A 27,676-nucleotide genomic window follows, 5' to 3' on the forward strand; every position below is an offset into this window, starting at 1 on the left:
ACTGCATGTCACTAGCACACGGGAGCGTGTGCGCGACAGTTCGGCGACAGCTCGTCGCCACGTCCCTCCGCATACACACTGCGGAAGAGGGACTAGTGGCGGGACGGAAGCTGTCGCCGACGTTCCTCCTCCCCGCCGGAAACTCAGTGCGCCGGCTATGGGGTTGCTGTCGCTAGTCCGCATACACACGCGGACTAGCGACAGCTGCGGCGAAGTTGCGGCGGCAACTGTCGCTAGGCAATTGACCGGTTCAATCGCCTGGCGACATCAGCGACGAGCGACGGTTCGGGGTGTGCGCCCGTGCAACACCTCATACTCACGGGTGACCTGTCGCCGCAACACGCGCGCGCCGCGTGTTGCGGCGACAATTGTAGCCCGTGAGTATGGGCCATTAATGAGCCTTCCCACTACTCTCCCAGTGACCTCCGTGTAGCGCTAGATTCCCCGTTTGAATCCCCCGCCATGGGGGACTTCAGAAGTCGAGTCGAGGGCGTGAGAGAGGGCTCCTGAAGAATTCCGAAGCCTCCCTTCAGCGGCAGAGACAGCAGCATTTGACCAAATTGGTCGAATGCTGCTACGGGGATCCTGCGCTGTAACGGGCACCAGGAGATGAGGGAAGGCTCTATAGGACCCAGAGCCTTCCCTCTCCTTAGGTAAGTATATGGCTTGTTTTCTTTCATCACTGTTCCCATTGACCTTAATAGGAACAAAAGACAGTAGTGGGGGGAATCAAGACATTGCAAAAATGGGGGGCTGGAGGAAGCCCCAGGTAAGTGCAGATTTTCATTTTATGCGTGTATATATATATAAAAGACAACGAGGAGTTGCAGCACACAGCTACATTTGATAAAGGGCATTGATAAAGGATGGGAACGACCAAAACTGTTTGCAACTTGTATACTGATACTTTGCTCTAAGTAAACAAAGAGCTGTGTGCTGCAACTCCTCGTTGTCTTTTATCGATATTGGGGGATTGGGCTACCCCAGTTGCTTGCACACCAACGTGAGGCCTGTGATAGCTGCTGACCCCCTCTGGAACATATATATATATATATATATATATATACATACATACATACACACACACACACACACACACACACACACACACACACACACACACACACACACACACACACACACACACACACACACACACACACACACACACACACACACACACACACACACACACACACACACACACACACACACACACACACACACACACACACACACACACACACACACACACACACACACACACACACACACACACACACACACACACACACGTAGCGGCTTGCAAAAGTATTCGGCCCCCTTGACTTTTGCAAGCCACTGTGTATATATATATATATACACCGATATATATATATATATATATATATATATATATATATATATATATATATATATATTCAGAGAGGGAGATACTGCTTGCTTAGCAGTTGGCCACAGTCGTTATTTCCCACAAGGCAACAAGAAAATTGCCATGGCCCTGACATCACACCGTGGGAGGGGTTTCACCACAATATCAGCCACACAGACATCCCTGCTGATCTATTTGAGAAAAGTTAACGGTTACTTGTGGGAAAGAGGGGTATCAGCTACTGATTGGGATGAAGTTCACCTTTTGCATTAAAGTTCCTCTTTACATCTTCACACAAAGTATGTTGTGTGTAATTGGAAAGTACATAGATTGTGGCCGTACTGTTACTGAGGCATGCCGTGAGCCACTTCCTGTACACAGCTCATGCCAAGCACAAGCCGTCATTGGATGAGATCCCTAGCAACCACAAACCTTCTTTCCTGGCCTCAACACAACCGGGATTTTCCTTCAGAGGGAGATTCCACTTTCATTATATAATTGGCATAAACGTAGATTAGCGCTGTACATGTTTTATTGTAATTAAACTGCATTCAAAATGATCTTTTCATTTACAGCCAGCTAAGAATTTCCTAAACTTTATAGCTCACATTATGCTTTTTGGCAACTGTGTTGACTTTTTACTGCAGTCCAGATTGTCCACAGATTCCTTACCTTGCTGAATGAGTATATAGCTGCATGGAGCAGGAATCATTGCTCAACACCTGCACACAAAAAAAAAAAAAAAAAAAAATTGACTGATAGCAACATTTTCATTCCTATCTGTCAGTTTCTGTTACCTGCATTGGAAAATAGTGGTATTTTATATTCATACTGATGACTTAGCCCATTTAAAAACGGGCTAGGTCTGTCCCTAATGCGCCGCGCGCACCCGTCCCTCCTGGCCCCGTCCTCCTCCGGCTCTCGGGGGTGTCTCTGCGTCTTGTCCCTGTACATGCGCAGTGCTAAAAAACACTGACACACGGACAGACGCAGAGACATTAGGATTTTATTATAGAGGATAAACGCCAATTAAAGCGGACATGAAGATATTAAAAAAAAAAAACCTCACTTACCTGGGGCTTCCGCCAGCCCCCGCAGCCGGCCTGTGCCTGTGAAGTTACCAAAAGATCCTCCATTCTCCCACCGCGGCTTTCGCTTCTGCCAGTCGATGGCCACTGCGCCTGTCCTCAATCGCGCTCCTGTCGCCGGAAGCTTACTCGTCCTGTGCCTGCGCAGGCTGCTCCTGGCCTCGGGAGTGCATGCGAAGATGCGCGCGGCCAGGGCTGTGGACGTTGAATTGTAAGTTGGCGGTTCCGATAGTCAGCGGGGGGATGGAGATTCGTTTGGAAACGATGTTGGCACAGAATGGCTGCAGGGGGCTGGCAGAAGCCCCAGGTAAGTGAAATCTATTAACTGTGAATCTATTAACTGAAGACCATAGTGGGCTTGATTACTTTTTCAGAAGTGTCCTAGCGCTGCTTGTTGCCCTCAGGGTCAACCTCATTACCTAGTGGGGGCTTCCTGGTTTCCATATTTCTTTGGAACATTCCATCTATTCTGCCAAATATAAAGATTGGAGGAGATAGGCATTGATAAACGTCCTATTTGAGCACTAAGTAGTGCACAAAGGACATTTAATAAACCTCCATCCTGATGAAATTGCATGTGCAAACGCGTGCGCCCATTTTAACCCTTTAATGCTTGGCTTGAAGTGATTAAGCAAGCTGGATGTATAAGCTGTGATCGATCTCTTTAGTGACAGCTGTACTGCTCGCCACAGTAGAACTATGCTCTCATAGTGTATGACAAAGACAAGTAGAAGGAGGGGCGCCCCAATGGTGCGTTAACATTTAATTGCTGTTGACCTGATGAAGGCATGGTTAACGACGACGAAACTTGTTGTGATGTCAGACGGCACACACGTGACGAGGTACCGCACACCGACGTCTCTCCATGCTAACATCAAATCCGAAGCTCTAGACATGTTCTGGTGGCACTGAGAGGATCCATTGGCGGCTGGACACATGCTTTTTTTAACTACACTTCAATGTAAGTGCAATATTTGTGTAATTTTAAGCAATTAAAGGTTAACGCTCCATTGAAGTGCTCCTCCTCCTTCTTCTTGTCTTTGTCGCACAGCACTACTGGCACCACCCAGTAATTGGAGCAACGCTATGGTTTGAACAACCTAAAGGGATCTTGAGCGCAGGACCAAGTTTCTGTTCTATGCTCTCATACCGACCTACTCGGCACCACTCCCTTCCCGTCTCCCCTTTCCCTGCACTCAAACCCACTTGTTTGCACAAAGCACAGACGAAATGTCAATACTAGATCACCAAAATGATCACCAATGCGGGAGAGGATCCTTTGTAATAGATATGCATTATATTTTGTTATTTATTGAATATAATTTCCAATCTATTAAACATTTTCAAACTGTGTGCTACCTCTGTTTGAATTGGGGATATTGAATTCAGAAACCCGAATTATCCTGAACTTCAGCACCCGAGCAACTAGACCGGGTCACGTGGAGGTCACATACTTGCGCTTCATGGCGCTCTTCTTAACTCTGATGCTTCCTTCTTCTGACTTGGAAGAGGAAGCGCCGGGGGGTCACCTGAAGTGCAAGTGACCTCTCCGTGACCCTGTCCACTTGCTCGGGTGCTGAAGTTCGGTGTTCGGGATAATTTGGGTTTCTGAAATAATTCGAACAACAATACTAGTCATAATAATAGCTAACCTGTCTGTGAGGCAAGATGGAATGCACCACTGCTAAAGAGCGGGGTCCCATACTTCATTCAGCTGCTCTACCTTGTGACTCAGAGCTGTCATCCCACTGGTGGCAATCATTTCTCTGCCTTCTTTGTTGATTTTTTTCTACAGCTGTTCCAGCAGCTGTACAGGTGAGGGAAATGGCAGTGAGGTGTGAGCCATATTTCCAATCCAACGATTGGACATCCGTTGTCAGGGAGACAGTTTGGGGCATGAGCGCTATGCAGACTCTTTAGCTTTACCTACAGGTGTGCCCTGCTTAATGGAGAGGGAATGGAGGGATGATGGGATGGCTTCCAGCAGGTGGGTAAATAAGAATACAGTGTGCTCATTTGTCTGTGTCGATTAACGATCCGGTATTCCAGATTGGTAAACGACATCAAGATTCTAAACCACACATTTGATTCTTGGCCAAGACGGTTGTGTATCTAGTGTGTGTACAAGACTTAAAGGAAAACTATAGTGAGAGGGATATGGAGGCTGCCATATTTATTTCCTTCTAAGCAATACCAGTTGCCTGGCTGTCCTGCTGATCCTCTGCCTCTAATACTTTTAGCCATAGACCCTGAATAAGCATATGCAGATCAGGTGTTTCTGACATTATTGTCAGATCTGACAAGATTAGCTGCATGCTTGTTTCTGGTGTGATACAGACAATACTGCAGCCTAATAGATCAGCAGGGCAGCCAGGCAACTGGTATTGTTTGAAGGGGAACTGAAGAGAGAGGTATATGGAGGCTGCCATGTTTATTTCCTTTTAAGAAATACCAGTCGCCTGGCAGCCTTGCTGATCCTCTGTCTCTAATACTATTAGCCATAGCCCCTGAACAAGCATGCAGCAGATCAGGTGTTTCAGACATTATTGTCATATCTGACAAGACTAGCTGTATGCTTGTTTCTGGTGTTATTCAGATACCACTGCAGAGAAATAGACCAGCAGGGCTGCCAGGCAACTGGTATTGATTAAAAGGAAATAAATATGGAAGCCTCCATATACCTCTCTCTTCAGTTCCCCTTTAAAGGGACCCTGACCAGAAGAGTAAATTCAAAATCTGGACTTACCTGGGGCTTTCTCCAGCCCCTCGTAGCCTGTGAAGTCCCCCAGTATTCTCCTGGCTCCTTTCCTGGTCTCCTTTCCTGGTCCCCTGAAATCCTGCGGCTTTGGCGGAAGTCACACGCCATAAGAGTCCTGCGTATGCGCGGTTCAGTCTTTAGAGATCCCCGCAATGCGTGCACGCTTACTGGAGCCGCCAGCATGACCAGGAAAAGAAACAAGAGGATGTTGGGGGACCTCGCGTGCCACAAGGGGCTGGAGTGAGCACCAGGTATGTTCAGATTTTGAATTTCCCCCTCTGCCCAGGGTCAGGAATTACATATAGCAGACTCCATATTCTTCTCACTTTAGTTGTCCTTTAAAATTCATCCCACTCCAGTGTTGATCAGCTGCTCCTGGGAGTGATTTAGAACAGGGCTTTTCAACCTGTGGTACGCGTACCACCAGTGGTACTTTGCTGTTGGCCAGGTGGTACATTCCAAGTTTACCTGCTACTTAATTGCCCACCTGACGCTTGTCCTGGTCCCGTCCTGCCTCCACAAAGTTCGGCTACCCCTCGCAGCACCGCCCTCACTGTGCACCGTTCGCCTGGCTGTCTCTTCACTGCGCCCGGGTTACCACTGATCTGAGGTCTGAACTATTACAAAGGACAGCACAGTGAGGAGCAAGCAAGGGGGAACTGAACTTTGAGGTAAGTCACTGCCCAGCTCTCTGGTGGTGGGGGAGGCTACCTGTATTGAAGTGGGGGGGGGGGGGGGGGGGGGGACACTGGATATGCTACCTAGATTGGCAATCTACCTACAGACTGCCAATAATGGCAATCTGTAGGCTTGCAATCTGATTTTAATCCTTTTCCCCACCAATGCCTCCTGCTATTCCCCTCCCATATGCCCCCCCCCCCCCTCTTAAAGTGTAGCTGTAAGAAAAAAGTGCCCCGGGAGGAGGAAGCCTCTGGATCCTAAAGAGGCTTCCCCCTTGCTCCTCAGTAGAGGGGATCTAGCGCTGGAACCCCTCAAAGATCTCCTTGTTGGTGTGAGTGCACGCGCAGTAGTGACTCTCTGCTCGGGCTCCGATGGAAACAGATGAGTCTGATCGGGTCATATCTATTGCACAGGCACACTGGTGGTACTTGAAAATGTTAAGGTGATAAAAGTGGTACAGTGAGTGAACAGGTTGAAAAGCCATGATTTAGAAGGCTGCTCTGTCTGTTCCCCCCCCCCCCCACAAAAGGATACTGATAAAGAAACAAGCTTCAGGGTGATTCTTATCAGCAACTAGCTGAGAAAAGTATCATAAATCTCCCCCCTCCCCCCACCATCATCTGATCAGTCACTGCAAGCCAGGCCAGGCGCTTGCCCAAGGAACAGCACTAATTAAATGCTGGGACATTGCTTCTGTTCAGCTGCTGATATAGCTATAACAGGCTGCATAGGAAACACACAGTCAGCCTGTCCTGCTGATCTTTCCTAAACATCTCTGCTGCTAGCAAGAAACTAGTGCCACACATTGGTGTTGCTACAGAGCCATGGGGTACAGTTCAGAATTTACACGTTATGTAATAATGATGATACAGGCTGCCAAAACTGTCTCTCCGAGGCCAACCACTGAGAGATTTAAATAGAGGAAGGGCAGTGGTTTGACTATTCAATGTACATGTAGAGGCTATCATTACCACTGCACCAATAAAAGAGCTAATGCAGCAAGTGAAGGAGGGCCCTATGTGGATCCCTCAGATACAAGGGTCCTGCTGCACACACAACCTCTGCTTCCCCTATTGCTGCGTTACTGGGGTCCCGGTATACAGCTTATGAGGGGAAGTGTTGGAAATGGCCTGGAGGGATGAGCCTCCGAATTCTACGGAATTGTGATTTCCAATTTGCTGATCGGAAATCTGATTTCCACAGCAGACATCGAAATTCTGTGGTAATACTGCATTTTGGGCAGGATTTACCATAAGGCACTGTAGGCACGTGCCTACAGGCGCCTGATGGTGGAAAGGCAACTCACTCCCCTCCTCGAGCGCCTCCCTCCTTCCCTATGCAGAGTCCTGATGAGATTTTAAATGAGAGGTTACGCACCCTGCTTGAGAGATCTCACTTCAGTCAGGGGCACCTCTAGCTACCTTATACTCGGGGGCACCTCTAGCTACTTAATATTGAAGGTACTTCTAATACTAAGGGGCACTTGTAGCTACCTATTATGGGCAAGGGAAGTAAGGGAAAAGTGACAGCTGGGCCAACCAGCACACTTGCGATGAGGTTTGGTGGGGGTTTGTAGGTTCATAAAGGGTGAAGTCTAAGGTGCCAAGACATCTGTGTCTATAGCTGAGGTAAATCCGGGCCTGACTGCATTACCGCGACTCAGAATTTTTAGGCCAATCACAAGACTCAGAAGTGTTAGGCCCATCAGAGAGTGCGGAAGCGTATGGTGGTTGCCAATCGGAAGTGCAGATTACGCATAATAGCATACATCCACATTTCTTCTCTTTTTTTTTTTACAATTAACTAAATTTATTAACAAAAATAACAAAAAAAAAATCCACGAAAATAGGAAAGTTGGAAATCAGCAATTCGGATTTCCGCGGAAATTGGAAAGACACTTGTCAGAATGAGGAATTCCGTCGGAATCGGAAATCGCCATCTTCGACCATCCTGAATGGCCTGCATAGAATTGGGCGCTGGCCATCACCGCCATAGACAATAATGCTAACTAGTAATTAGATGGTCCCTAGGTGTTTCATTTGGAAAGATCAGTGTTTAATTTGGAGAGACCCTACATTCCTGTTGTTTTGGTGTTCCCCCATGCGTAGCTACAATGCAGTATTACCCACAGTTCAGGTTACGGCGCTTTTACTAGGGATGATCACAGATATGCAAATTCTTTCGAGTTGATGCACATTTATGCATATTTTTTAATGCAAATGTTTGCAGTTTGAAAATGGGCCAATGAATTTAAACCCAGGTTTAAATTCATTGGTCCTTTTTCAAGCTGCATATATTTGCATAAAAATTTGCATATTTTTTGGAAGTATTTGCATCTCATTGATCATCCCTTGTTTTTACCTGACAGAATTATTGTTATTGATTTATAAAGTGCCAACATATTCTGTGGCAAAGTAAATGTTGACATTTTTCACTTAGGGGTGTACTCACTTTTGTTGCCAGTGGTTTAGACATTATTGGCTGGGGGTTGAGTTGTTTTCATGGGACGAACAACTTTACATTGTATCAGAGTGTCGTATCTTCAGTGTTGTCCCACGAAAATATATAATTCATTATTTACAAAAAATGTGAGAGGTGTGTTCCTTTTGTGAGATGCTGTATTTATGCATTGACTCTGCATTTTATTTGGAACTGCGGGTGGATGGGCTTCCACTAGATGCACCTGAGAAATACTATGATGTATAATTTTAGGGGTGCTGATTTCCTTCTGCATATAACTGAGGCTTGTATGTGTGCACCTATATTTTGGAACTGTAGTGAAAATAACAATACATAAAATTGCTTATTGCTTACAATATTCAGAGCTTATTTAGTCAGTGTTTGCCTATTGTCAAATCTTTTCACTCCCTGATTTACATTCAGAAATTTATCACTGGTGGTGGCATCTTTAGTTCTGCCAGGTGATCTGTACGGAATGTTCATTTACTGAAAGTTCTATGCAGAGAGAGAGATATTGCTTGCTTGGCATTTGGAAAAAAAAAATATTTCCCACAATGCAACATGGTTCACAGACAGCAAACTGTCAGGACCCTGGTCATGATATCACACTGCGGGAGGGATTTCACCACAATATCAGCCACACAAACCCCACTGATGATTTATTGAAGACAAGGTAAATAGGGAAATGGGGTATCAGCTAATGAATTAAAGTTACTCTTAAAATTAATATTTTGTGTGATCATGGTCCTTAAAGGGATACTGTAGGGGGGTCGGGGGAAAATGAGCTGAACTTACCCGGGGCTTCTAATGGTCACCCACAGACATCCTGTGTTGGCGCAGCCACTCACCGATGTTCCGGCCCCGCCTCCAGTTCACTTCTGGAATTTCTGACTTTAAAGTCAGAAAACCACTGCACCTGCACGCCCGTGTCCTCGCTCCCGCTGATGTCACCAGGAGTGTACTGCGCAGACACAGACCATACTGGGCCTGCGCTGTGCGCTCTTGATGACATCAGCGGGATCGAGGACATGGCAACGCAGGCGCAGTGGTTTTCAGACTTTAAAGTCTGAAATTCCAGAAGTGAACTGGAGGCGGGGCCGGAGCATCGGTGAGTGACTGCGCCAACACAGGATGTCTGCGGGGGACCGTTAGAAGCCCCGGGTAAGTTCAACTCATTTTCCCCTGACCCCCCCCCCCCTACAGTATCCCTTTAACAGACTGCAAAGCCCCCATGTGGTGGAGAAAAGAAGTGATTTTATGTGCCTTCACTTGGTGTTGGGCGTCGCTAGCCCTATTTTGGGGGGCACGTGCCCCCAATTTGTCCTGGGGTGCCACGGATCTCTTCCCCAGGGGTGCCCGGTGCCCGCTGTCCCCTCCTGGCCGCCGCTGCCCCCCCCCCCCCCCGGCTGTCCCCGCGGCCAGAGCTTCAGACCTCGATCAGCAGGCGACCAGATACACCGGGCGCTAGGACCTAGCGTACACCGCTGATATGCGGAAGTGAGATCACCACCGCATATACAGCGTGGTGCGTCCGGTGCCCGCTCTATCTGGTCGGGTCGCCCGCGGCGCTGATCGAGGTCTGCTGGCTGCGAGGTAAGGGAGGGGGCGCGCCTGTCACTCACTACCTAATGGGGGTCCCTGTCACTCTCTATCGTGGGTCCCTGTCACTCACTAGCTAACGGGGTTCCCTGTCACTCACTAGCTAACGGGGTTCCCTGTCACTCACTATCGGGGGTCCCTGTCACTCACTAGCTAACTGGGGTCCCTGTCACTCACTAACTGGGGTTCCCTGTCACTATCTAACGGGGGTCCCTGTCACTCACTATCGGGGGTCCCTGTCACTCACTATCGGGGGTCCCTGTCACTCACTATCAGGGGTCCCTGTCACTCACTATCTAACTGGGGTCCCTGTCACTATATTTATGTGCCTTCACTTGGTGTTGGGCGTCGCTAGCCCTATTTTGGGGGGCACGTGCCCCCAATCTGTCCTGGGGTGCCACAGATCTCTTCCCCAGGGGTGCCCGGCACTGCCCGCTGTCCCCTCCTGGCCGCCGCTGCCCCCCCCCCCCCCCCCGGCTGTCCCCGCGGCCAGAGCTTCAGACCTCGATCAGCAGGCGACCAGATACACCGGGCGCTAGGAACTAGCGTACACCGCTGATATGCGGAAGTGACATCACTTCCGCATATACAGCGTGGTGCGTCCGGCGCCCGCTCTATCTGGTCGGGTCGCCCGCGGCGCTGATCGAGGTCTGCTGGCTGCGAGGTAAGGGAGGGGGCGCGCCTGTCACTCACTACCTAATGGGGGTCCCTGTCACTCTCTATCGTGGGTCCCTGTCACTCACTAGCTAACGGGGTTCCCTGTCACTCACTAGCTAACGGGGTTCCCTGTCACTCACTATCGGGGGTCCCTGTCACTCACTAGCTAACTGGGGTCCCTGTCACTCACTAACTGGGGTTCCCTGTCACTCACTAACTGGGGTCCCTGTCACTATCTAACGGGGGTCCCTGTCACTCACTATCGGGGGTCCCTGTCACTCACTATCAGGGGTCCCTGTCACTCACTATCTAACTGGGGTCCCTGTCACTATATTTATGTGCCTTCACTTGGTGTTGGGCGTCGCTAGCCCTATTTTGGGGGGCACGTGCCCCCAATCTGTCCTGGGGTGCCACGGATCTCTTCCCCAGGGGTGCCCGGCACTGCCCGCTGTCCCCTCCTGGCCGCCGCTGCCCCCCCCCCTGCCCCCCCCCCCCCTCCCCGGCTGTCCCCGTGGCCAGAGCTTCAGACCTCGATCAGCAGGCGACCAGATACACCGGGCGCTAGGACCTAGCGTACACCGCTGATATGCGGAAGTGACATCACTTCCGCATATACAGCGTGGTGCTGCCGGCGCCCGCTCTATCTAGTCGGGTCGCCCGCGGCGCTGATCGAGGTCTGCTGGCTGCGAGGTAAGGGAGGGGGCGCGCCTGTCACTCACTACCTAATGGGGGTCCCTGTCACTCTCTATCGTGGGTCCCTGTCACTCACTAGCTAACGGGGTTCCCTGTCACTTACTAGCTAACGGGGTTCCCTGTCACTCACTATCGGGGGTCCCTGTCACTCACTAGCTAACTGGGGTCCCTGTCACTCACTAACTGGGGTTCCCTGTCACTAACTGGGTTCCCTGTCACTAACGGGGGTCCCTGTCACTCACTATTATTTGGGGGCCTAATGATTGCTGAATTTGTCATGTTGGGGGCCTCATGATTGCTGAATTTGTCTTGTTGGGGGCCTCATGATTTGTTGGGGGCCTAATGATTGCTGAATTTGTCATGTTGGGGGCCTCACGATTGCTGAATTCGTCATGTCGGGGGCCTCACGATTGCTGAATTTGTCATGTCGGGGGCCTCACGATTGCTGAATTTGTCATGTCGGGGGCCTCACGATTGCTGAATTTGTTATGTCGGGGGCCTCACAATTGCTGAATTTGTCTTGTCGGGGGCCTCATGATTGCTGAATTTGTCTTGTTGGGGGTCACATGATTGCTAACTGTGAGACTATGGGAAAAGTTGAATCCTTATCATACTTTTTTAGCTTTTTAAAACAGAAAATAAAACTGGGAGGTTCTAAAAAATTGAATACATTTTCAGGAGTAGGATGGATGAAATTGTTTATCTTCACAGTTTATTTTCAACTTGGATTTTCCATAATGTTCACGTATGAGTTAAAACGTTTGTACAGTATTTAGTTTAAATTGCTGTTGCCACTTTGCGATAGATAAGTGACTTTTGGGTTGCAGTTTGGGCACTCGGCCTCCAAAAGGTTCGCCACCACTGTCCTAATCTAATGTCCCACCATTGCTAGGTTCATGTAAATTTGTCTCCACCTGTTACTACACCTACATTCTGGTCCATGGCCCACCCATTTTTCGGTGCGGCGCGATAAGCGCGCCGCACAACGTGATCCTCATATTTTTGGCACGCTAGCTGCAGTGTGCTGAATTCTGCTGCCTACAGTATGTACAGTATACGCTGTTCTCTAGTGCCTGCACTGTGTGCTGATCTACCTCCAGTGTGTACAGTGTAAGGTGTTACTCTGTGCCTTTACTGATTGTAAACCAGCTATATTGTATGCTGATCCCTGCTACTTTCAGTATGTACAGTATTAGCTGTAAAGCCTGGTACACACATACAATTTTGATTAGCCAATTTTAACTCTGTTCATAAAATTCATTGTCTGTTGGCCCACTTACTGCACAGGGGTAGTAAAATTGGTGGTCAGTCATTGACCAATCAAAATTGTATGTGCGTATACATCTTTGATCTATGTCTATACTGATTGTAAATTATCTAAATAAAGGACAGGGGGCTCCATCCAATATTTCGATGGGCATGCCCGTTATCTGTAGCTTACACCGCTGCTAAGTTCATGTACATGTGGCCCCACCCATGACCACGCCCACTCACATGGCCACGCCCATTTTTGCAGCAGCGCGTTTAATATACCTCCCCACCTGGCGCCCACAGGTGCCCCCGATCTCCAAGGACCCTAGAAACGCCCCTGATTTATATAGCACAGACATCTTCCACAGCGCTGTACAGAGTATATTGTGTTGTCACTTAACTGTCCCTCAGAGTCGCTTACAATCTAATCCCTACCACAGTAATATGTCTATGTATGTATCATGTAGTTTATGTGTTGTAGTCTAGGGCCAATTAACTTATCTGTATGTTTTTGGGATGTGGGAGGAAACCGGAGTGCCCGTAGGAAACCCACACAGACACGGGGAGAACATACAAACTCCATGCAGATAGTGCCCTGGTATTCGAACCGGTGATCCAGCGCTGCAAGGCGAGATAGCTAACCATTACACCACCGTGCTGCGCCATTTCTATATTCGCTTTTATTTTCTAGGATTTTCCTAAGTACTTGTGTGCTGAAAACCTGAAGCCATAAACCAAGCAAAAGAGATATTGCTTTAATTTCACTAAATTGGATGCTAAATGTTAAAACTGCTATTCCCTGAAAAATGACCAAACTGGAGCAAAAATATCTGGTAATTGGTGGGTTATCATTCCACTCATATAGCCAGTGAGCTACTGATGTCAGCTATAGTGGTACCCCATGCATAAACAAAAAAAAGGAGTTAATTAAAACTTACTGAAATTTATTAGAACCACTTAAAATTGGCCTGAAGCGGCCACACAGTTTTAATGCAAACCTGTAAGGAACCAAATGTTAAAAGATACTTACCTAGGTAGAGGGAGACTCAGAGGCTTCCCTCTGCGGCCATGAGAGCATATTCAACAAACTCTTGTCAAATATGTTCAGAGGGGCCCAGCGCTGGAAGGGTGGTCTGCAGGAGGATCGGACTATCGAGACGCTTCCCACTACTTAGGCAAGAAATGCTGCTCGAGGTACGCTCTAAGAACAAACTGTACCCTTCAATTGTGTTATATTTTCAGTAAGTCAATATAGCAGGAGTGTCAATCATTATTTATAAAAGAAAAGTTTGCTTTCTTAAAACCGAAAGTATTTGTGATAATTCAGGTTGGAGTGCGCTCGAGATGTCTCCCAGCAAGCTCATGGTGAACCAGAACTCATTGACGTGTGTAAGGAGCTACAATGGTCATTATATATACAGGTCCTTCTCAAAAAATTAGCATATTGTGATAAAGTTCATTATTTTCTGTAATGTACTGATAAACATTAGACTTTCATATATTTTAGATTCATTACATGCAACTGAAGTAGTTCAAGCCTTTTATTGTTTTAATATTGATGATGTTGGCATACAGCTCATGAAAACCCAAAACTCCCTATCTCAAAAAATTAGCATATTTCATTCGACCAATAAAAGAAAAGTGTTTTTAAAACAAAAAAAATCAGCCTTCAAATAATTATGTTCAGTTATGCACTCAATACTTGGTTGGGAATCTTTTTGCAGAAATGACTGCTTCAATGCGGCGTAGCATGGAGGCAATCAGCCTGTGGCACTGCTCAGGTGTTATGGAGGCCCAGGATGCTTCGATAGCGGCCTTAAGCTCATCCAGAGTGCTGGGTCTTGCGTTTCTCAACTTTCTCTTCACAATATCCCACAGATTCTCTATGGTGTTCGGGTCAGGAGAGTTGGCAGGCCAATTGAGCACAGTAATACCATGGTCAGTAAACCATTTACCAGTGGTTTTGGCACTGTGAGCAGGTGCCAGGTCGTGCTGAAAAATGAAATCTTCATCTCCATAAAGCTTTTCAGCAGATGGAAACATGAAGTGCTCCAAAATCTCCTGATAGCTAGCTGCATTGACCCTGCCCTTGATAAAACACAGTGGACCAACACCAGCAGCTGACATGGCACCCCAGACCATCACTGACTGTGGGTACTTGACACTGGACTTCAGGCATTTTGGCATTTCCCTCTCCCCAGTCTTCCTCCAGACTCTGGCACCTTAATTTCTGAATGACATGCAAAAGTTGCTTTCATCCGAAAAAAAAGTACTTTGGACTACTGAGCAACAGTCCAGTGCTGCTTCTCTGTAGCCCAGGTAGCGCTTCTGCCGCTGTTTCTGGTTCAAAAGTGCCTTGACCTGGGGAATGCGGCACCTGTAGCCCATTTCCTGCACACACCTATACACGGTGGCTATGGATGTTTCTACTTCAGACTCAGTCCACTGCTTCCGCAGGTCCCCCAAGGTCTGGAACCGGTCCTTCTCCACAATCTTCCTCAGGGTCCGGTCACCTCTTCTCGTTGTGCAGCGTTTTCTGCCACACTTTTTCCTTCCCACAGACTTCCCACTGAGGTGCCTTGATACAGCACTCTGGGAACAGCCTATTCGTTCAGAAATTTCTTTCTGTGTCTTACCCTCTTGCTTGAGGGTATCAATGATGGCCTTCTGGACAGCAGTCAGGTGGGCAGTCTTACCCATGATTGCGGTTTTGAGTAATGAACCAGGCTGGGAGTTTTTAAAAGCCTCAGGAATCTTTTGCAGGTGTTTAGAGATAATTAGTTGATTCAGATGATCAGGTTAAAGGGACACTGAAGCGAGAATAATTCTCGCTTCAGAGCTCATAGTTAGCAGGGGCACGTGTGCCCCTGCTAAAACGCCGCTATCCTGCGGCTAAACGGGGGTCCCTTCACCCCCCACCCCCCCCCCCCCTTCCCGCAAAATCAACGACCAAATTGGTCGTAGATTTTGCTGCTCATAGAGGCAGGGCTAACGGCTGCAGCCCTGCCTCTAGTCGCGTCTATCAGCGGCACATCGCCGCCTCTCCCCCGCCCCTCTCAGTGAAGGAAGACTGAGAGGGGCGAGGGAGAGGCGGAGATACGCGCTGACAGACGCGCGTGGGGCAGGTCTGCGGCGGTTAGCCCTGCCTCAATCCGGAAAAGATCCCTGGCTGCTCGGAGGGAATTTGTAAGGTAAGGGACCCCCGTTTAGCGGCGCGATAGCGGCGGTTTAGCAGGGGCACACGTGCCCCTGCTAACTATGAGTTCTGAAGCGAGATTTATTCTCGCTTCAGAGTGTCTTTAATAGCTCGTTTAGAGAATCTTTTCATGATATGCTAATTTTTTGAGATAGGAATTTTGGGTTTTCATGATCTGTATGCCAAAATCATCAATATTAAAACAATAAAAGGCTTGAACTACTTCAGTTGTGTGTAATGAATCTAAAATATATGAAAGTCTAATGTTTATCAGTACATTACAGAAAATAATGAACTTTATCACAATATGCTAATTTTTTGAGAAGGACCTGTACATACCTGCCAACTTTTTGAGATAAGACAGAGGGGCGCTTAAAGGGAAGATCCGCGCTGCAAATACAAAAAAACCTGCACTCACCTGGGGCTTTTTCCAGCTACTGGCAGTTGATTGGTGCCCTCGTAGCAGCTCCTCTTCCTCCCGGCATCCAGCGGTGAAGAAGCCGATCTCGCCAGGTCGGCTTCGGGGTCGGCGTCATGTGCGTTACACGGCGCGGGTCACATGGTGTATGTGACATCATCGGGTCTCTACTGCGCAGGCCTGTGCAGTAGAGACCCAATGACGTCCCTACACCACGAGACCCCCCGCCGTGGGGCGCACAGAAGCCGACCTGGAAGCCGACCTGGCGAGGTTGGCTTCTTCACCGCTGGACGCCGGGAGGGAGAGGAGCTGCTACGAGGGCGCCGATCGACTGCCAGGAGCTGGAAGAAGCCCCAGGTGAGTGCAGTTTTTTTTTTTATGTGCAGCGTGAACCTTCCCTTTAAAGAGACACTGAAGCGAAAAAAAAATTATGATATTATGATTTGTATGTGTAGTACAGCTAAGAAATAAAACCTTAAGATCAGATACATCAGTCTAATTGTTTCCAGTACAGGAAGAGTTGAGAAACTCCAGTTGTTATCTCTATGCAAACAAGCCATTAAGTTCTCCGACTAAGTTAGTCGTGGAGAGGGCTGTTATCTGACTTTTATTATCTCAACTGTAAGTGAACTGTTTACTTTTTCTCTGCTAGAGGAGAGGTTATTACTTCACAGACTGCTCTGAAAGATTCATTTTGAGTGTTGTGTAATCTGCACATATTATAGAATAATGCAATGTTAGAAAAAACACTATATACCTGAAAATAAAAGTATGAGAATATTTTCTTTGGTGCTAATCTTCTAGAAATTATTCATAGTACACAACCAATTCACTATATCATATATTTTTTTTTTCGCTTCAGTGTCCCCTGCCATACCCCTAATCAGGCCCGACCACACCTTCAGTAATACCCCTAGCACACCACTAGTCACACATTTAATAAGAAAATATGTTTTAAAATAAGAACCACAGTGGCCCTTTCTATCCTGGTTCATTTTTTTATATTAATAATAACATTTGAAAATAAGAAATATATCAATTTAAAGGATTAGAATAAAGTTTAGAGTCAATTAAACACATTTTTAAGTAGAAAAATACATATATTTATATAAATCTTTACATCAGTCCTGAAAGAGGAACAAATGAGGAAGAAAGAGTGACAGAGGGACTGCCCTCCAAATGAGGGACACTAGGGAGCTCTGCCTATACTTGTGACCAAAGTGTTTCAACACCTGGTTACAGCAACAGGAAGCAATGAGCAAGTGCTGAGAGCAGAAGCTCTGAGTCTGGTGAGGCAATATCTGTCTCAGCAAGGCTGGATATAACCTGTGTCTGCACATCTATGGTTATAAATAAAGCTGCACATATATTATATTGCACCCAGCTATAGTTCTATCCAATCCTAATGAGTCACGCTGTATTGCCAGGGAGATGTCAGCGCTATATAAATGCTAAATAATAATAAATAAAATGTGATGTGGAAGCAGGTGATACCTGCATGGAGGAGGAGATGGAACAGTTCGGAAGTGGTTTTGTCCTTCATGGTTGTTTGCCAGGAAATTGGCGCATTGGTGTCACATGACCCCAGAGTTAATACATTATAATAGCATTATTCTTCAGGGCAGTTTGTGAAAATTGGCACTGTGGTGCAACGATATGCCACAAGCACTTTCAGGGCCAGTGCACACCACAAACTGCTAGCGTATCTGCAAACGCTAGCGTTTTTTGAAGAGTTTTTTCAGAGCGATTCTAGGCATGTGCAGAGCAATTTTCTACACATGCCTATCGTTTTTTGGAGTGATTTTGTGAAGTAGATTTCATATATTGTTACAATAAAGCTGTAGCTGAACAGCTTCTGTAACAAAAACGACTGGAAAACTGAACTGATCTAGCGCTTTTCAGAGCGATTTTCCACTTTCCTATATGTAACACTGAGGCAGAATTGCCTCAGAAATCCACAAAAATGCTGCAGGAGCCGAGTTTGCGTTTGGGGAAAAAAACGAATTGCTGTATTGTGCACCAGCCCATTGAAATACATTAGCCAAGCAGTTTTTAAACTGCAAGCGGTTTTAAAAACGCTCAGAACCGCTCTTGGTGTGCACCAACCCTCAAAGGGTATCACGTCCTGGAAAAGCTTGAGAAACATTAAAGTGAACCTCCAGACTAAAAATCTACTCAGCAGCACTGAAAAGGCCTGGTGTTTCTTTAAGGCTAATTTCACACCAGGACGTTGCGTTAGAGGGGGCGTTAAGGTCGCATAACGTCCCCCTAACGGAACGCCGGGTGGTGCTGGATCTGGACGTCAGAGTGAGCCGCGTTGTGCAGCTCACTCTGGCGTCAGTGATGCCGTGATGCGCACTCTTGTGCGCATGCGGCATCACGTGGTCCCGCCGGCCAATCGCCGCTTTGAGCGGCTGCTCCATGATGTAAACACTGCACGTCACAACGTGCAGTGCATATTAATTAGCCATGTGCCTGGCCGCTCTCCGCTCCTCCCCAACATTACTGAGCATGTGCAAGCAGTCTAACGCGGCTCAACCGCGTCCAAAGTACTGCATGCAGTACGTTGTCTTGTGACGCAGCGTTACAATGTAATGCAACGTCCGCACTGTGAACAGCCTCATTGATTTTTCATTGCTGTGCGGTGGGCTGCGTTACAAGCTGCTCTAACGTGCGCCTGTAACGTCCCACTGTGAAACCAGCCTAACAGTTTCACAGCATCAGAACTTTTTCTCTTATACAAACCTCATGTTTAGCTGCACAGAAGAAAACTGCCCGGGCATTTTCCCCCTGATCATGTGCAAAGCATGATGGGATTTCTGATGTTGTTGTTCTCGTTCTGCTGTTTTGGTGCAATCTTTTTTTTTACATTTTGAATTTGACATTTGAAGCCTAGCACATGCAGCTGGGAGGGGTTATCAGAACACAGGGCAGTTGGAACTGTGTCTTATGCTCCCTGTCACCTTCTTTCAACCAAAAAGATGGCTGCCCCCATGACAAAGATGGCAGCCCCCATAAATCACAAACATTTGCCTGTTCTTTTAAAACAGGGGGGGGGGGGGGGGTAAAAAATTATATAACCTATCTATTCTAATTAACATAACTAATGTAACTTAATGACAGTATGTTTGTTTAGGCTGAAGTTCCCCTTTAACTTAGGGATCAGTTTGGGGTAAGTTTAATAGATGTACAATACATGTATGCTTATAGTAGTGTCTAAATCACACACCTGAAATAAGCATGCAGTCAGAAACATCTGATCTGCATGCTTGTTCAGGGTCTGATCTATGGCTAAAAGTATTAGAGGCAGAGGATCAGCAGGACAGCCAGGTAATGTGCATTGTTTAAAAGGAAATAAATATGTGTATTGAGAATTCACAAAACCTGTGAAAATAGTTAAACAAAGTGCTTATTTATCTCCAAGGCACTTTATCTGTAGAAAGTTTGCAGTTTCAGAGGACATAAAAATGACCCAAAGACAGCACTTAGATGTAAAATATATAACATTTAATGAATAAATACTTAGCTACAGAATGATGGGCAAATGTCCAGATGGCTTTCAGCTCAATCAGATAAATTCACAAATAGTCCTGAGGGGTCCCATATGCCCTGATAGGCATCTCAGGTTCGGGGGACCTAGGCAAAGCTGCTGGCAATAGCAGTCCTGTCACAGACAGACACAGTCCCAGACAATCCTTTGTGGTCTTCGGAACACCTTTCCTTGTAAGGCTATGGTCATTTGTCCGCTTAGGTATATCACAAACACTTCCAGGGCCGGTTCTGTCATGAAGCAAGGTGAAACACTTGCATCAGGCGCAGAGAATACAGGGGCAGCATTTTTGTACTGTGAGCGAGTTGAAGAGGTCATCATTGGGTAAAAGCAGCTTGTTATGCTGTGTGAGGAGTCTGACAGTGAGTGAGGAGGGGGGAGGCAAGAGAGCAGCAGTGTTTAATTTGAATTAAATGAATCAGAGTAAATTATCAGATGCTGCGCGATCATTCCAAATTGAGAAGGGGGGGGGGGGGTGCATCCTCAACAAAAAGTCTAGGACCAGCCCTGAGTACTTCGATATAAGGAAATGGCTACTTCTGAAGTGAAGGAATGTTTAACTATTCACATACTGCTGATGGGCACTATACTATATGCATTAACATGTACTGTATATACAATATCACTGGTAATTGGGTGAGGCATGATTATATCACTAATTAAAACTACATCGTCCTACAAAATGTCAGCCTCTATATTCCTCTCACTTCAGGTTTGCTTTAAGATGGTTTATCTTTCAGACTCAGTAAATGGACCGCATTGGACTTTTGTTAATAAAAACAGAACAAGATAATGATGTGCTGTGTAATACTGATGGAACATATATCATTACTTCCATTCCAGAATTACCAGGACTGTGCCAGCGATCTACAGAAGGTCATCTCTCTGGATTCCGGAGTCACAGAAGCCAAGAATCTACTAGTTGAGATCACCCCCTTCTTATCCAATGGCATCAAAGAGAAGCAAAGGAAGAAGGTTCTGATCAAGGAGGTACGGTCTTCAGCTTTTCTTTAATAACTGGGTATGACTGTCATAGTGAACTCTATATGCAGGAGTGATGTAACCGTACACTGGTGGTGCAGGCCATTCATTTGCTATACATTGGCTTGCAAAAGTATTCGGCCCTCTTGAAGTTTTCCACATTTTTTCACATTACTGCCACAAACATGAATCAATTTTATTGGAATTCCACGTGAAAGACCAATACAAAGTGGTGTACACGTGAGAAGTGGAACGAAAATCATACATCATTCCAAACATTTTTTACAAATCAATAACTGCAAAGTGGGGTGTGCAAGCCACTGTATAAAACATCTAGCTTTCGAGAACAGTCAGTTCTCCTCTTCAGGTACAATTCAGGCTCGGTTCAAACTTAACTGAGAAATGGGCCATTTCTGTATTAGAGAACTGCAGATAAACAGGCTTGTCGAAGGATCCGATGTTATGTATAGGAATCATTTATAAATGCCAGGTTGTCTCCATTGCAGTGAAAGGAGCACAAACTTGTTCATTGCACGATAAAAACGAACACTGGATGAAAATCAGACAAGACATACATACAAATGCTGTACGTGACATTTCCGACACACAAAGACTTTACCACAATGGGCTCTATTCACAAAACATCTCATAAATTACTTATTTATCACCTAATTGATAAAAATAACCTTTCAGCATATTTACAAGCAAAATAACCACTCAAAGTAAGTTGTGCAAATTTTGGACAGAGGCGCCAGGCAGGTTAAAATGATCTAAAAACAACTAAAAAGGAGGAGTACAGGTGGACTTACCTCCTGAAATGATGGACAATCGAGATTGTTCAAATCGCAAATAACAATTTATTTTGGCACTCCGCAACGCGTTTCGCAGGTATAACCCGCTTCATCAGGCAAGGAGTGCAAGCTCAAAAAGGTCCAATAGTGGCAATGCGCCTCTATTGGGTTTTTCTTTTTGTTTCAAGTGCACTCAAAGTAAGTTGTTCCTGATTAACTTCATTTCATTATTACTTTTCTTACCTTAATTGTATTATATTTTTGCTCTTTGGGAGCTTAAAAATGTAACAGATGAAGAAAACAGGTGAAAAAGCTTTGTGAATCATGCCAATGGGTTCATGCAGTGAATGGTCATATCACCATACACTGCACAAATCTGATATACTGAGGACTGAGTCTTATATGCAAACCTGAAAAATCACAACCTTGTAAAAACACATATGTATAGTGTACATCAAAGTGGAGGTATGTATTGGGGATGCATAGGGTGAAGGGCACATGAACAGCATAATGGGGTCATAGTGTTAGTAATAGTAAGGCTTACTGGCAGCTGCAGGATGTGCTGCTTCCTGCCGCAACAGGAAGATGGGCCTTTCCCTACCACGGAGCTGAAGCCCAGGGAGGTGTTTCTGGTGGCACGCCCTGAAGGCTGGGGAGGTGCTACTGGTGGGCTATGCCATGCGATGATGTCATGGCAGCTCAGCAGTGGCCTGGACATGTACGCTCTGAAGGCCAGGGAGGTGCTACTGGTGGGCTATGCCATGCGATGATGTCATGGCAGCTCAGCAGTGGCCTGGACTTGTATGCTGTGAAGGCCGGGGAGGTGCTACTGGTGGGCTATGCCATGCAATGATGACATGGCAGCTCAGCAGTGGCCTGGACTTGTATGCTCTGAAGGTGGGGAGGTGCTACTGGTGGGCTATGCCATGCGATGATGTCATGGCAGCTCAGCAGTGGCCTGGACTTGTATGCTCTGAAGGCCGGGTCGGTGCTACTGGTGGGCTATGCCATGCGATGATGTCATGGAAGCTCAGCAGTGGCCTGGACTTGTATGCTCTGAAGGCCGGGGAGGTGCTACTGGTGGGCTATGCCATGCGATGATGTCATGGCAGCTCAGCAGTGGCCTGGACTTGTATGCTCTGAAGGCCAGGGAGGTGCTACTGGTGGGCTATGCCATGCGATGTCATGGCAGCTCAGCAGTGGCCTGGACTTGTATGCTCTGAAGGCCGGGGAGGTGCTACTGGTGGGCTATGCCATGCGATGATGTCATGGCAGCTCAGCAGTGGCCTGGACTTGTATGCTGTGAAGGCCGGGGAGGTGCTACTGGTGGGCTGTGCCGTGCAATGATGTCGTGAACACTCAGCTGTGGCCTGGACTTGTACACTCTGGGTGTGGGTGCTTTATGTACTCTTAAAGAGAACACGAGGTGGGTATCTTAGAATAAAATCTATACACAGAGGCTGGGTCTGGCTATAGTGCGCAGTCTCTGTTACTAGTTGAATCCCCCCTAAGTCCCCCCTGCGCTCCGCTATAGCCCATAAATTACAGCCGCGCTGTCGGGCTATGTTTACCTCCCTAATGTCACTCACGCCACTCCCCCCGCCTCCTGCAGAGCGCTGGTCCCCGCCCACGTCCCTTCCCTCCAATCAGCGGGGAGGGAAGGGACGTGGCGGGGACAGGCGCTCTGCAGGAGGCAAAGGAGCAGCGTGACACTAGGGAGATAAACATAGCCTGCTGCGACACGCTGCGTGTCGACAGCGCGGCTATAATTTATGGGGGAGAGCGGAGCGCAGCGGGGACTTAGGGGGGATTCAACTAGCAACAGAGGCTGGGCACTATAGCCAGACCCAGCCTCTGTGTATAGATTTTATTCTAAGATCCCCACCTTGGGTTCTCTTTAATACCAGGTGATTTTTAACATATCCAGTCTGTTTTTTCTGTTTCATTTATGATCTCCCCACTTGTGAAACTTAGAGATCTCCAGAGATAAATTAGTGTCAGGATTAAATATGGATGTGCACCATGCACTTTTAGGTTACCTGGGTAGTATTTGGTTTTTGATTAGTCACTGTGGTGGACACATAGGGCTAAATTCTGGTAGCTATGTGAGGTAAATATTTTTTTGTAGGTAAAATACCTCATGAGGTGTTTTCCTCTTCTTTTATCAATTCTGAAAGATTTTTCTCCATTTCCAAAATTTCCAAAATTTCCAAAACCAGGTAAAACATGAGGTAAATGCATAGAGTGAGGTAAAACATGAGGTATTTCAGTGGTAAGCCTGCAGCAAATAAGTAATAGTCTTTAATTGTCTTTTATAAGTTAGGATAGTCTTTGGAAGATGTTTTTTTTTTTTTTTTTTTTTGAGGAGGGAAAGTGTATTTGATTATGTAGCAACCTATGAAAAATAAATTTATAGGCATCCATATCATGTGGTAGAGGTAGGTCTAATTATGTGAGGTAAAAGACATGCAAACACGCACCTTATTTCACTTCAGAATTCAAGTGTGAGGTATTTCACTACTAAATACCACACATTTTTAGTAGAAAATTATCACATGAATTACCTCATGAAATTACATAAGGTAAAACTTTACTTAAACTACCAGAATTCAAAAGTTGTTTTCCCTCATGAGGTAAACCCAATTCCATGAGGTAATTATTTACTAAACGCTACCAGAATTGAGCCCAAAGCGTGCTACGAATGGCTTGCGATAATCCAGCTTGTGGCTGCAGTGATTGGCAAGTCACGTCCGGTGCTGAGGGACGGCTGTAAGTCTGTTAAATGTTTAATAGATTGCTGATCCCAGGAGGAGGTTTATTTCTGCTCTGATTGGATTGCAGCTGAAAATAGCCAGCGTACAGCCATCCAGTTACTGCCAGACCTGCTGTGACCCGACTGACCTCCCAAACTCATCACTGTCTGCGGCTGTGACAGGGGACAAGGCTGCTCAGCGCATTACTCCAGCCGTGCTGATCACCCTGATTTCCCATCACTAAGTCATTTTCTATAATGGATCTACAAAATCCCCATTTCCTCTTGCACCTCCCTATTCATTGGCAGTGGTTGGATAGTGTACTGGTTTAGGGCTCTGCCTCTGACACAGGAGACCAGGGTTCCAATCTCTGTTCTTCCTGTTCAGTAATCCAGCACCTACTGTATTCAGTAAGGAGTCCTAGGGCTAGAATCCCTAACACTGCTACTGCCTATAGCGCGCAACCTAGTGGCTGCAGCTCAAGTGTGATATAAATGTTATTTGGCTTGTCTTTATTATGTAAACATCTATCAGAAGAGCTCCTATTTCTTGTGTATTATTCTGTAGAGTCCTGGAAACCTATATATATGGTGTTGTGGTATAAATGTAATTGTATATTTAAATAGAATAGTAATTTCTTATTTAAAAAAAGCCGCAGTAAAGGGAACACTGCCTATGAAACCCATTGTGAATGTTTATGGTGAATAAATCTCTTATCATGGTCCAGCGCTATGGACAAGCAGCAGTAAATGCCGTATAAAACCTGACCCTGATTTATGACCACGCTTGTGATCAGCACATTACATACCATATAAAACTAAACAGAATGGGATTAGTAAAAGGTTTATTTCAGATTGAAAAAGGGGAAGATTTTACTGCCATCTGTATCATCGTACAGCCCATGTTCAGGCAAACTTGTATATGCATTTTCTACAACATAATTTATGCAGGCAAAAGTTTTTGAAAAAAGTGCCATTTTTGCATAATGAAAAAAAAAAATTAAAAAACAAACTCTGCACCAATTTACAGATCCTCCTCTTCACAGCAGCCTGATGCCTTCTGACCCTCTCCACGCCCATATCTATCTAAAGCCACACCTTTCTCCCCTCCACACCCAAATCTGTCTGAAGCCAGCCTTGGGACTAGAGACTGACAGCAACAATAGGTAATCAGTCAGGGAGGCGTGGCTTCAGCTGACAGGGCAGTCACTCCTCTAAGGGGGAGCGATTCAAGCTGACGGACACGAGGGAATCTCTATAAAGTAGAGATGGGAAGTTCAGATCTTTTTAATGATTCGGATGATTCGAATCGGATCATTGAAAAGGTCCGGATCTTTGATCCGAATCTCGAATCATTTTACTAGGGAAGTATTCGGGGGTGAAATGACTAGCAGGACAGGACTTTCCCTGCGGTGGACAGAGAAGGGGAGGGGGTGGACACACCGAGAAGGGGAGATGGTGGACAGAGACGGGCAGGGAGTGGACAGAGAAGGGAGGAGGGACGAGCAGAGAGCAGAAATGTTTGTCTGCACACAATACCCACATGCAGCAATCATATGCTTTACATATATTTCACCTATATGTTCATCTGTATACTTTGAATGCAAACGTCTCACAGTGAAAGAAAGCATTCCCCAAAGCATTCCCAGAAGTGAAGTGCAGCTGTTTAGAGCAGAGTGCAGGAGGATCATATTGCACTGTAATCACAGTGCCTGCCCTTCTAGCCCAGCACGGTGTCTACAAAGTTACTGAGCTGTGCTTCTGAGCCAAAATTTTCCCATTTGTTCACTGTGCAGGAACAGACAGCCTATAATGAGCAGCACATTCCAGCCAGTACGTGTGCTCTACACATATCTGGCAGTGGCACCCATGTCCCCTCTCTCATCTACCTGTCCCTGCAAGGCTGGCTCCCCTCCAATAGAGCGATCCATCTCTGCTCTGCTTCCAGGACCCCCCTGCCCGCTGAGAGGGGGCGTGTCGCTCCTGGCCACGCCCCCTTTGTGATCCGAATCACTCATTTTGATGATTCGGATGATTCGACTAACAAAAGAGATTCGGATCAAAGATCCGAATCGTTCATGATCCGGATAACACTACTATAAAGGGGACATGCACTGCAATGAAAACCTGAGATTGCGCCCAAACCCTTCTCCTCTTTTCTGTCTTGCTTTTGGTGGAAGATTCTGTCACTGTGACAGGCAGGGAAAAAATGTTTGTGTTAAAAAAAAAAAAAAAACCTCCACAATAAAAGCCCCGCCCCCAATTCATATACAGAATAGACACATGCATCCATGCACCTCATTCTCATACTCGTTATTAGTGCGCTCAGACATACGGTATATAAAACACCTACAATACTAAATACAGTGGTTACCCTCACATGTTCTAATATTTTAAAATGATTTTAGGTTCATCATTATTATTATTATTATTAAGTATTGGTATAGCAGCGGCATAACACCAATTTAAGGGGGAAGCAAATTAAACTATTAGTATGTTTTTTTAAGATGTGGGAGGAAATCATAGTGCCTGGAGAAAACCCAAGCAGACACAGGGAGAACATACAAACTCCATGCAGATAGTGCTCTGGCTGGGATTCGAACCGAGGACCCAGCGCTGCAAGCAGACAAGCATTCACACAAAAAACAAAAAGGGTGTGGCCCTGTGCTGGGACTGTTCAGTTCAACTTTAGGTTTCTAGTATAACAGTCTGTATCACTCAGTAAGTTATTTTTTATTATTATTATTTTAGGTGAATGAGAATGAAGAAAACACTCCCAGTCAAAACATCCTTAATGGCCATGGAAGAAAACTGACTCAGATCAGCAAGCCAATGAATGCCTTTGAATTTGAACAGCTGATGAATGCGATCAGAGCAGGGAAGGATCGGGAGGGATGTGCCCAGCTGCTGTCAGTCATGGATCCAAAGGACTTACCAAAGTTCCTGGGCAACAATCTAGACACAGAGACTCTCCTACTGATTACCCAATCCCTGAAAGAGCACCACCTGGAGGAGAACCCAACCCTAGTGTACCAACATCTCTCCCACCTCAGCACAGCCAGACGCTTCAAGGTATGGCCCACCATACAGGTTATAACCTCAAACTATGGCGATACCCAAGATGCACTGGGATAGCAATGCTTATACAGTGCAGTCTCAGGTATCCAGCACAGACGGGGATGGACTGATGCCGGGATAAGTGTGCTTTCGGTAGCTTGAGACTTAGGGCCCTTTCAAACTGTGGTGCACCACATTCCCGAGCTATGAAAGTCTATGTGAAGTTCACACTCCCCACGTTAGGGTATGCTGTGCTGGAAGTGCCCTATCTAACGCGCTTCCAAACTTACGTTGCCGTGCGGCTCCTGCGACGATCTGTGTTGGACCAGAAGTCATGAAAGTCTATGGTAATGCGCGTGTATTTAATACAAC

At 46.4% G+C, this 27,676-nt stretch overlaps 1 protein-coding gene across 1 annotated transcript in view; it reads left to right on the forward strand.

Annotated features, from left to right (window-relative positions):
- The window catches only part of SPAG1 (sperm associated antigen 1), a 180,594-nt gene that overhangs the window by 143,110 nt on the left and 9,808 nt on the right, over window positions 1-27,676 (forward strand). The window contains exons 17-18 of the mRNA XM_068237728.1: window positions 20,567-20,713; window positions 26,999-27,319. Of these exons, the coding sequence (XP_068093829.1) occupies window positions 20,567-20,713; window positions 26,999-27,319 (468 nt within the window). The remainder of the gene's footprint in view (window positions 1-20,566; window positions 20,714-26,998; window positions 27,320-27,676) is intronic.

This window comes from Hyperolius riggenbachi, chromosome 5, assembly GCF_040937935.1.
Source record: "Hyperolius riggenbachi isolate aHypRig1 chromosome 5, aHypRig1.pri, whole genome shotgun sequence".
Lineage (NCBI taxonomy): Eukaryota > Metazoa > Chordata > Amphibia > Anura > Hyperoliidae > Hyperolius > Hyperolius riggenbachi.